Consider the following 12,357-nt stretch of genomic DNA (forward strand, 5'->3'; position numbering starts at 1 on the left):
ACCCTGATGGGATCTGAACTTGTGTATCTAGGGAATTCATGTATTCCAAAATAGATGTTTACCTGATTGAGCTGTTCCCCCTCCAGCTGTTATTCTATTTGTCCCCCACAAGGGGGCACTGTCACAGAGCAATCACATGGGGACAGACAAAAATGGTTGAAGCTTGTTCTCCTATACTGTATATTAAGCAAGACTGGGTCAAGTTCCCCCCTTTCTCCTGATTAATCTTAAAATGTCAGTATTAATCACTAGCATGGTCTATTGCAAAAAACAATCCAGCAGCGAAGCAGTGAATGTTGGTTGGGCATAGGAGAAGTGAACAGAAAGCTGAGACAGCAGAGTGAGATGACAACGTAACTTGAATTAAAAAAAAATCCATATCAGTGTTCAGAAGGTATGTGTTAAACCACAACATCTGTGGAAAAATCATCAGGCCCAGAACATTAAATTCCATTGCTTGTAATTGCACAGACCTTGCAATTACGGCTTCACTTAAACATGCTGTGATGCCAGAGAAATTTCCATCTCACAGATCTGATTAATAGTCTGTTCTGACAAAACCAAGTCCCTGAGCAAAAGGAAATGCGCCTCCAGTGCCATCACTCACAGATATTTCCCAAGGCTGGTGCACCAATTTGTTCCCCAATTTTACCCCAGCAGTGTCTCAACGCGGGAAAGTCAGCCTTAGAGTGGCAGCAAGGGGCAAGGCAGAGTTTAGAAGCTCCGTTCCTTGCTTGCAAAGCCTGGCTTTGCCCAGCGACGCTGCTGCGTGAGAAAGCAACGAGCACGTAACATATTTAAAGAAATGATGAGGAAGAAGAATGGCATCACACAGTGGTTTTCAGAAGCTGCCAAGTCCCAGCACAACCAACTGAAGTCGGAGAAGGTAACGTCACCCGTTGCTCAAATCTTTTGCAGCCTCTTTCATTTACACAGTGCTATACACAAGGAGTTCTGCCCTACTCCTGACCTAAACACGGCGGGCCAAGAGGTAAGAGCAACTCCATCTACACTACTTCAGAGGAGCTGCTCTTGCTTAGATCAGTGCTGAATTTGGCTCAGTGCCTTACGGCTTGCACACTCCTCTAAGCCTATTCCCTGTGTTAGGGATTTTCTCGCAATGGGATACTCAAACAACCCTGCGCCGGGTGTGGTTATTCTGAATGTGGAATCACCTTTCTGTATTTCACTGTCTAGGCTGTTAAGATTTCCAGTGCTTTTGTTATTGTACCTTTCCACCTTCTCAGAGCGGATTTACAAAGCAGTCCTCCTTGGATCACAGTACCTACACGGATATCTATTTCTGCATGTTTCCACCCTATGGAGTAGATTGGCAGTGAGAGAAAGAGAAATCCCCATTAAGAACCATTCACTACTCTTCTCTGGCTCCACAGAGAAACTCTGGCAACTTACACAAACTACCTTCTCAGTAAGAAATCTGCATGTCCTGTGTGGTCTAGATATGAAGAACTAAAGCCACTTTTGACATCTCCTCTACAGATGATGCTTCTCACTGGTGTCTCTGATTGCAGGAGGAAAGACTGATGGACAACTAGATAGCAATGAATTTCCTTGCAAGAATGCACGTTTTCAGTACCGTTGCCATCGGGTCTTGCCAATAGCCTTAGAAGGCACTTCAGGTAAGCCAAAGGCACGGACTCTCCCTTAAAGATGCGGATTGGCCATCTCTGTCCCATCGGGAGGCACCCCATCTCTCCTTATCTGCCAGGTGCTTCATAAATAATATCAGTGAGGACATGCTGCTTTGGTTCAGAAATCCAGTCTTTGGAACCCTTGCTCGGATACATCTGCTAGAATCTTTTGGTGACTGTCACTAGTGTAAGGTGTGTCAGGCGTGCTAGGGTGAGTTCACACATGATCATCTTTGCCTGCTTTTTAACTTTTTTTTCTTTTTTTCTTTTTGAGGCATAAGAGGGAGGGACAATATGTGAGAGCAATTGATTTGGTAGGGAAAAGCTACTGGTTCATTTTGCACAGCAGCCCAAGTTTTACAGACATGGGCACAACCAAAAAAACCCAAACAACCTAATTACATTGTCCACTTGGGATTTGTGGCTTGTTTTATGTCGTTTTCTCTCATCCGTTTTGTAAAGCCAACACCATGAGCAAAAATCAAACCTCATTAATTTGCATTCAGAAAAGAGGAGTGAAACACAGCCGCATCGTGCAAAGGACAACCTGAAACTCCAGGCAACAGAAAGCCTCTTTCCTCCAAGCATATACGCGCAGTGTTTTGGGGACAATTGGGGTAAGAGACTACCCTAGTAAAAGACACTGGCAAAGACATGGGAAAACTCTTAAGGCTCCTGCCAAACCTCTTATGGTCACTCCTGCCTTACAGGGGATGAGGAGTGAAGAAATCCCTACAGGCAGAAGCAGTAACTGTCGCTCTCAAAGCATACGGGCTCTGCAGAGCTACGTTCTCTGGCAGTGCTTCAAATGGTTTTGAAGAAGTGAGGGGTCTGATCCTCACCTCTCATCTCTCCATTTCCCCCCTTTCATTCTGCTCCTTCTGCCCACCACCAATTTTACCTCAGTTCTGCCCCCTCCCCCGCACAGCCTCATCTCTGCTCCAACAGCTCCAAGGAGCGCCCCGACTCCCGGGCCTGAGAGGGGGCCTGCAGCCAGGTCCCCTCGCCTCCTCCCCAGGCTGGGTGTTGCAGGGAGGGGGAGGCGCAGAGGAGCCATCTTGTTGCTCACAGGAGGGGCTGGGGGAGGAGGGAGCGGAGCAGCCCTGAGCTGTGGGGCCAGGCTCTTCCTGCTCCGGCCCGGGAAGCGTGTCGGCTCCTGAGGGGAGCACGCGAGCGCCTTGCAGCAGCCCTGACTGGCTGCTCTTGCTTCCCCAGATGGCGGGTGAATGAGGATAGCAGCCGCTCTGAGGGGGCTTTCCCGCCGGCAGTACAAAACCGCGCCCCCCTTCTTGAAAATGTTTCTTGGGTCCGTGACCCAGTGGTGACCCCGCACGCTTGACACGAGGCTTGCAGGACTCTTAGGAAAACAGCTCCTGTTGGAGCAACACGGGCCGAACCCAACGTCCAGGCGCCACAGCTCACCAGTCTCTTCCTTGCTGGGGTCAACAGCAGCCCTTTGAGCCATCACACCATCCCCTTGGCTCTGCTAGATGGCGGAGCGGCCTAGGGCCGTTCCGGAAGGAAAACAGGATGAACTCCCCCCATACATGCACTCTCACCGCCCCTAGCAAAGCGGGGCCTACAGCTTAATTCTTGTGCTGCACTGGGGCCCGGGGTGGTGGTATATGTGGAACGGGTACCCACAAAGAAAAGGTGCTCGGGTTTATTTACCTGCACTATGTTCCCAGCAGGAAGCGCAGGACCGAACTGCTGCCGGCAAACTTGACAGGCGCCCAGGTACCGTCCCAGGTGAGCCGTTTGCTTTCCCTGGCACAGACCCCACCCCCCCCCCACCCCGTAGGGAGCAGCATGAATTGCCTGAAATGGCCACCACACAGGAGGGTGCTCAGCAGCAGAGGGCACTTGTGCACACAGCTGCTCCTCATGACTGAAGCAACGAGCTGGGTTCCAAGCAGGCTGCACCCTGGACTCCAGGAGGCAGATCAGTCTCCTGCCCAGCTGCCCCTGGGATTGCTATAGGTGAGCCCTGCCCCACTGCTTCCTCCTGATTGGTAGATGGCTGCATCTAAGAAAGCCTAATACGTAGAATATTCCTTCCCAATGCCAGACTTGTTGCCAAACCTGTACATTTCCCAGCTGAGATACATCAGCATTTAACAACGTACCCACTGAAGTTTAAAGCAAACTAGTGTCCACCTCTATCTCTCAGTCCAGGTAAACTGGAATCCTCCAGATTAAACCCCGTTGGCTCAATTTCATATGAAATCTCAACCAGGCCAAAGGTTCGTCAGAGCTTGTGCTCATCTCTAGCTGCGGGGGTAGGAAGTAGTCGCCTGGTCTGACTAGGAATTGGAAAGAAAGGCAGAAGATTGTAAGATCTTTGGGGCAGGGACCAGCTTTTTGTTCTGTTTGTACAGCACCTAGCACAATGGGGGTCTTGTATTGCAGGAGCTCCAAGGAGCTCCAGCGATGGAACAACAGTAATAGTCAGCAAGAAGCTAGCAGTTTACCCTCTCAAGACGGACCTACAGCAGCTGAAAGCTTTTTCATTTGTTAATAGAAGAGAGAGGGGGAGAGAAGATAGCTTTGGGGAAGTCTGAGTCAAATAATTATCAGTGCATCTCCTTGCATGATATCTCAGAATCTCATGAATCTCAGAATACTGTTAACCAAGATGGCCCTTCTATATTATAGAGCAGTGGTCCCCAAACGTTTTACCTCATGCCCCCCCTTACCCGTCTGCCCTGCCCCACCGGAGCCATGGGACATGAACAGGGGTAAGGGGCCTAAGGCTTTGCCACGGGAGCCGGGATCTCGGGCCAGGAGCAGAGCTGGGTGGTGCTCCCTCTCTGACCCCGTGGGGGCTGACCCAGGCCCCAGCCATGCCCCCCAAACATTCCTCCATGTCCCCCTAGGGGGTGTGCCCTACAGTTTGGGGACCTCTGTTATAGAATGTGGTCAGTTGCAGAGCCAAGATTCAAGCTGATGTAAAAGGTTCATTAGGTTCAGTTGCTACAGATACATACATTGTTCAATACAGCAGTTATGTAAAGAACAGCTGGCTTGCGTAAGAGACCCTCCGATGCAAATTCATACAAGAAAATTTACCCTTGGGGAGCAGCTGTAAATTTCCTTTTTGCACAGGCACGAGGAAGAGCTTGGGAATGAGGTGTAGCCAGAACCAAATCAAACCGGTGGGCATGCCCTGTGCAAACTTCCTGCCAGAGCGCTGTGACTCAACCCCTCAGTTCTGACTTTGTAGTCTGTCATTTCAACTTGGGGGCTTTCCTCCCCCTATTGGAGACCACCAATAGCCCCATAACACAACAGGGCTTGAGGCAGCAGGCAAAAATCCTGGGAGGCACCTGGTTGAGATTAATAAATTCAATTTAATATTTGTGACCTAAACAAAGTTTGATCTTGGATCTCCAGAGAAGATAGGCAAATAAGGTCCTCCCATCCCCGCCCCGGCCTTCCAGCCAAATGTCAGATGTGTGCCAGAACAGAGGAGTGTGCCAGCTACGCGCCTGGGACTCGCTGTGTGTGATCACTATACAAATAAACCTTTCACGAGAATCAACACATTAATTCCCTCCGTGAGCAAAATTAACAGAAAACTGAGAATTTGCCTAGGTTGTGGATTTTATTGCCCTTTATGCTAATAAAACTAAGATTTCACAAGCTAATTTCCTCTGTAAAAAGCAGCTTCCTGTTTTCTCTCTCTCCTGTGGCTTTATCACTTATATGTATCTTGGCTATGATCTTTATCTAAAAAAGGACTGGAGACTTTATGACAAGCAATGGAAGTATTTCTTCTGTCTTGGAAGAAGGTCAGAGAGAGAAATTCCTGGAGGGAGGGGAGGACAGAATCTGGCTGCAGCCATTTCTCCATGCAACTGGTGGATGGTGCAGAGGGCTATTCGCTGCCCTAGACAGCATCTGAATGCATGGGTCTACATGGCTGTTTACAGCTGTCATGCTGTTAGAATGGAGGTTTGCATTTCCGAATGCAGCACAGCCATGTGATATCAAGTCCTCCACCTCCTTAGTCAGAGCGCTCAAAGAAAAACCACATGCTCTGGGGCAGTTCCATTTATAGGGCAATAAAAGTCCTTTGAGTAAGTGGGAAGAACAGCTTGGACTAAGTTCCATGAAGAACAGAGAATTAAAAAAAAAAAGGGAGTCACAATAAATACCACAGAGCAAGCATGTACGGTCAGCCAGAGAAAACCACATTCAGGAGCCACTGACCTTCCCCTACAAGATATCACACAGTATAAGTAGAAAAGCTGCTTGAAACAGGCTGCTTTAACGTCCCTTTCGATTTTAGCCTCAACTGCTGCCCCTTCTGTTCCAAGCAAACCCAGGCAATGGGGCACTATATCCTCTGTCGTGGCCACACGCGTGATGATGAATCTGCGGTAACACAAGGAGACAATTAACCTCAGAATCTGACATGCTGTGGAAAACATCCTCCTCTCTACAGTGGTTTGAGCACTGACCTGTTAAACCCAGGGTTGTGAGTTCAATCCTTGAGGGAGCCATTTAGGGATCTGGGGTAAAAATCTGTCTGAAGCTTGATCCTGCTTTGGGCAGGGGGTTGGACTAGATGACCTCCTGAGGTCCCTTCCAACTGATATTCTATGATTCTAAAATCATGTAACTAGCTCTGCACAGCAACTTTTCAATAAGAAAGACATATTTCAGCTTTTTTAGGATCACCTTACAGTATAATCTGTTTTACAGAAAGGGAAACAGGCACATACTAGCAAAAGTTCAGCAGTTTGACCAAGATCACACAGGATCTGTTTTCCAGAAGACGTAAGTATATGCAGTTCCATTAGCTTGAATTCGAGTCATGGAGCTCAGCCCAAAGCTCGCAAGGGTATGTCTACACAGCAAAGGAAAACCTGCAGCTAGCATGTGCCAGCCAACTCAGGCTCGCAGGGCTGTTTCATAGCTGTGTAGACAACAGGTGACCAGACAGCAAATGTGAAAAATCGGGACAGGGGGTGGGGGAGTAATAGGAGCCTATATAAGAAAAAGACCCAAAAATCAGGACTGTCCCTATAAAATCAGGACATCTGGTCACCCTAAGAGGGCCCCAAGATCTGGGACCCTCCCACCCCACAAGGTCCTAGAGCCCAGGCTCCAGCCTGAGTCTGGAAATCTACACAGCAGTGAAATAGCCCTGCAGCCTGAGCCCCATGAGCTTGAGCTGGCTTGCACAGGCAAGCAGCAGGTTTTTCCTTCGCTGTGTAGTCACACCCTAAGAGGTGGACCCAAGAATTTTCAACTGAAAGTTTTTGCATTTTTTTTTGGTTGAAAATTTTCACAAAGGTTCCCCCACCCCAATTGTTCTGCTGTGTTTTAGGCAGCTTGTAATTGGGGGTAACAGAGAATGTTGATTAGATGGTGAAGTCATGTGACTTTAAAAAGCTGTGAACGCTGACAAAGCCACCATGTTTTAACTGAACTGTAGTCAAATTGCATTGTAACAAAGATTGAGTAAGGCAAAGCAGAGTTAGAAGAGCATTCAAAATTCATGCGCTAAACCAGGCTCCTGGAGCCATTATGGATAGGGCCAGACTGTGTTTGATCATGTTAACAAGCAGTGCCCAGGCCTAGGCAGAGCATGTTTTCAAACATGCCTTGCCCATGAGTTAAACAAGGAAGAGATGATAGAACGCAGCCTCCCCTACTCTGCAAACAGCAGCAGCTGTCCTCTCTTGGGTTTGGGGTCACAGCACTCCGCTTTCAACTCCCACTCTTCCTTGGCTCATGCTTCAAACTACTGTAACTATTGGTTGGACCTCACCCACATCAGTGGCAAAGTAAGACTCCATTACAGGTACAAGAACCCCTTTTAGCCACAACTGCATTTAACACATCCCTAAACGTACACGATTTTCAATTTGACTGCTTAAGTGAAGGGTGCAACATTTATGCAAGGATCTCCCTGGAGTATTAAGCTAGACCCAAGTAGACAAAATGCAATTATGCACATTGGAATTCAGTTCAGGCACAAATGCAGGGTAACATAACACTATGTATGAAGGCTAGACACTAGGGTTAGCTAACAACAGACAAGCAGGGCTGAGAAACAAGAGAAGAGAGATCTGCTTTTGCCTGTAAATGTGCAGTTGTTAGAATAGGCAAGACTTTCATGCGGTTGCCCCCTTATCATGCCCTCTCCCGCTCATCTCAAGTAACAGACACACTCCACTTGCAGACAAAACCTGGCTGCTGTAGTGTAGCTTGGTTTTATTTATGTCCACAAATATTTCAAAAAAATTACAAAATACTCAAATGGAGAGAACACAGAAGTCACAATTTCTGGGTTTCTACTCTGTTTACACTGTGTTATCCCATGGCAAACTACTCATATATACATTAAGCTTCAAGATATATATAAATGTAGCAGTCAGAATGTACACTCTGCTTTAACGGTGCAGTGAAACAAGCTCAACCATGACGACATAGAACAAGAGACGTTTCAGAAACACTAAAGCAAAATAAAAAACCCTTCAAAACAGAGGAAAAAATAAGATTTCTGAAAGGAAACCAAAAGGTCTGGGTTATAACAACAGGGCATCGAACATCAAGATGGTTTCAAAAGCCATTGCAAATAAAGCTGTAGTTAATCATTGGATTGAGATGGAAGAATCTCAGAGCTTCTTTGTGCCACGATGTCAGAAACATAAAAGATTCTACTGAGCTGCAAAAAAAGATCAAGGGAAAGCTTTTTGAATAGGGATTGCAAAGCACTACTTTGTTCTTTGGAAAAATGGAAGGAGAGAGAAAGGACAACACGAAGGAATCAACATCTTTTTACTAAAAAAAACCCAAACAAACCTGAAATAGGGAGGCAGCATCATGTACGATAGGTGGTGATGTCATGCCTGCCCTTTCCTCTAGACAGTGAAAAAACTGAATTTTGATGGAAACTCACTTAAATAAAGCCTTCAGTACATTGATGCTTTTTCTTTGATGGCCAGGGAAATTTTATGAGCACGTCTGCCATGACACTTGCCGGATAGGAGTTAATGCTTTTTCACCCGACAACCATAGACAGAGACTGGAAATAATGTACAAATATTATCGTTCCTGGTTCTAGGGTGAATTTCTTGGTATCCAAGCACGAGAACTACCAGCTGTCAAACAGTGGAGTCTTGGCAGACAGGAGTTCACACAGAGTTCTGATGGGACCCGACTCACTCTAAGGAACTGAAATGGCATTAAAAGGAAAATTGGAATGAAAGGATGAGAACAGAGATGAGATGGAACTGAAACAAGCCTTCCTCCCCTGGACACACATGCTACACAGATGGCTACATTAAGCCTGGAATTCCCTGATGCAGGTTTTAATTCATAAATCGGTGCCATTACCTACCCATCAGTGCAGCCAATGAGTAGCAACATGGTAATATTGGTTTCTGCCCTGTGTGGTGGTGAAGCACCATTCATGCCATGCCTTCCACAAGGCTGAATGATTAACTACAAGTTTATCTAACATGGCTCAATACAGTCCTATGACATGACCACCACATATAACAGTCTACCACAGCAGAGCTACAGCCCTCAAAGAGAATGGAAGAGGTTATGTACCAGTAGAAAACATGGCCAGCAGATGCAGATGTTCTCTGGATCCACCACCCTCTGTCTTATCAAAAACATGGCTTAATGCAACAACAAAAATATGGTTTTGGTGTGTGAGGGTGGGGGTGTGTGCAAGAAAGATGTGCATCTTGGCTTAGGCAGTGAGCAAAGCTATCTACAAAAATATATGCTTATTCTACTGTGTGTGCCCTCTCTCCTTTGCCATATATCAGCCACGGACAAACATGGGCAAAGTTCTTCTTCCAGTCAATCTGGGCCATTCAGCATGAACCTGTTGTGTTGGGAGTCTGCAATGTTACTGAACACCTCTGGCTAATCTCACGGCAGCAGGTTCCTTGATACACAAACCCTTAAGAGAGGTTAGGAAAAAACCAAAAACAAGCAGCCTTCAGTACGAGACAGGTTAAATTTAGATTATTGGTGTTTGTGAAAGAACTTTAAAAACACAACTCTGTAGTCCAATTGTCTAGTCTCCTCTTAGAAATATGTAAAACAAAAGCCAGAGAAAGTGGGCCCCGTCTAACAAGTCTACTCACATAACCCTGACTTTAATAGTCTGAGCTACACATCGTATTTAAAGGAAAATATTACTTCTTAGAATTTTTGCTAATACTTGCTAAAATTTAAAGAGATAGCTTAACACAAATTTAGCGAGACAATTGTTTTTAAAAGATAGTAGGAGGCAGACTACAGCCAAATTTAATAATAACCTCTGCGTTAGAGACAGAAAGGGCAAGCCAGTTCCAAGGGACATCTGTACTGCTGAGAAGAACTCAACAAAAATCATCTACACAATGGAAAGATATAACGATAATGGGGAAAAAAAAACAGAACAGAAACAGTCATTTGTAACATTATCCCTGCAACTGCCTTGAATTGCTACCAAATCAAACTTCAAGCATTCCCCATTTGAAATTATTGACATCCCTCATTTCCCTTTAATTAAAGAGATAATTATATATTTATTTTTTATTAAAAATCAACTCTGTATTCTGTCACTACCAGGATTTGTGATGTTACTGAAAATCAAGATTGTTATGTTTGTGGAGTTTGGTTATTTTTCCTCCCCAATCACCCAAAACATTATTTACAGACTTAAAAAGCCATGCTGAAGAACTGAGCTCTCTTTAAAAGTATGAAGATTTCCTACAATGTATTAAAATAAAAGTAATTTTTATTATTATTATAGCACTTGGATTCAGAGCTTGTTATGCCACCTACTTGCAATCCTTATTTTTTTCTGTTTTTTTTTAATATATATATATATAGAGAGAGAGAGAGATGCATTGAGTGTCTCTTCACGCACAGTGACTGTCGTGTTGTGAACCTGATTCTAGCACCTACCCAAAAATCAATCAAAAACAACCCCCCCAAGATTGCAGGGTAGTTCTCTGAGAATTCCAAACAGTCCTGTATTTTCAATAGGCTTCTGAATAGGTGGTCATGCAGGGAAGCCCACACCAGTCTTGAGAAATCTTCTCTACAAATGAACACTATTTATGCCAGTAAGTCTTTAGCTGTTGGTAGGGGAGGTGGGTGTTTTCTTTAGATTTAAATATATAAAGAAATCTTTATAAGATATTCTTCTGCAGCTATTGTATGTAAAAAACGTTCCATTCCTTCCCAAGGACTGGGGTTTCCATAGCCAGCATTACAAATAAATAATTTATTACAACTGTTTGTCACCTTCTTTCTTCAGTCGACTGAAAGAGAAAGAAAATGTATTTTAGCGGACAAAGGGCATGTGGCTTGGTTCCTGAGCAATACGTTGCCTTTTGATACGAGCCTCACTGCAAAATGGGGGGAGAGGGGGAGGGGCATCAAAGTGCCACAAAGGGGACATGGGTGGGGGCAGGTGGTCTGATTTCTCAAAGTGAATGGGGAATCAGCATGATAACAAGTGGTGAAGAACAGTCGGTCACAGGAGATGACGCGCTTTGTACACTTTGTCTTCTGTACACTAGCAACATTACCACTGAGATAGCAGGTGCTAGCAAGCAGTGCAACTGAACTGGTGCTGAACACACTTTGCCCATCCACACTTGCAGCTAGACCATGTTCAGCATTAGGTCAGCTGCCAGTACTGTCACCTGATGTCACAACAGGTAATTTTCCAGAGCAAAGACAAGGTTTGAGATGCCAAAGCAAAGGGGGCATGAAGCTAGCACATGCCAGGCTGCTGCTCAGCCATCCTCACTACGAAGCAACACAAAGAGTGGACCTTGCTGGATGCCGTAGGTAGTGAGTCCCTTTCTGCAGATTGCCAGCCGCCACTGCAAACCAGAAACAAGAGGTCTTCCAGTGAAGACAAATGGGGGAAAGCGAGGAAAACCATCGCAATATAATAATTTTGGGAGAGGAGGAACTTGCATGACTGGCCGAGATCTGCTCAGCCATTCGTCCAGCGTCTGTATTAATTATGCTTTCATCAACTGTTGCCTATCAATAATTTGCTCAGATTTACTTGCTGGTGAATTCCTCTTTTATTTCTGTTCATAAGGTTTTTTGTTTTTCTTCAAGGGGAGGAAGTGGGGAAATAACAATCGTAATGAATGTCACTAAAAGCAAAGCTAATTCTGCAGAGCATGACACAGCTAGTTTATTCCTTACGCCAATTACTCTGGTCTAGTTTCCAAAATCTCTCCCATTCTCCTGTGACGAACTGGGAATGTTCTTAATGTTTTTGCTGAATACTGTGTGCACATGCCTCAGTTTCTCCTATGTATTACTCAAGCATCTAGGGGGTGCGATAAGGGGGTGTGATCATTGCAGAGACTTCCGGAGGGCAGGTGTGACTGGCTGACAGGCCATAGAAAATGGCTGACACACTGTGTCCTGGCAAATGATGGCCAGCCACTCTTCTCTGCAAGGAGCTAGCAGAAGGTGTTGGAGAACAAAGAGATTAGGTGACCTGTTTGACCGGGAAAGAGTCAAAGCTGAGAGGCAGGGCAGGTGGGAGTGACTGAAACTGGGCTCCTGGAAACTGGTCAATCTTTTGTTTTGGGGCTCAGGGGGGAAACCCAGGGCTCTGAGCTCTGGATCCCCACAAGTTGGATTCTGCTGAATGTTCCCGATTTCTGTGCTAACAAGATCTGTTCTACACTGTGATCTCATTGACTAATAA

General features: G+C 45.6%; 1 protein-coding gene across 6 annotated transcripts in view; it reads right to left on the minus strand.

Moving 5' to 3' along the window:
* Positions 1 to 7,857: 7,857 nt before the first annotated feature.
* The window catches only part of RERE (arginine-glutamic acid dipeptide repeats), a 402,343-nt gene continuing 397,843 nt past the window's right edge, over positions 7,858 to 12,357 (minus strand). For all 6 annotated transcript variants that reach the window (XM_050931388.1, XM_050931390.1, XM_050931389.1 and 3 more), the window contains one exon: positions 7,858 to 10,936. In XM_050931388.1, coding sequence (XP_050787345.1) covers positions 10,903 to 10,936 — 34 coding nt within the window. In that variant the 3' untranslated portion in view covers positions 7,858 to 10,902. The remainder of the gene's footprint in view (positions 10,937 to 12,357) is intronic.

The sequence above is a fragment of the Gopherus flavomarginatus genome, chromosome 21 (assembly GCF_025201925.1).
Source record: "Gopherus flavomarginatus isolate rGopFla2 chromosome 21, rGopFla2.mat.asm, whole genome shotgun sequence".
NCBI classification, from domain to species: Eukaryota; Metazoa; Chordata; order Testudines; family Testudinidae; genus Gopherus; species Gopherus flavomarginatus.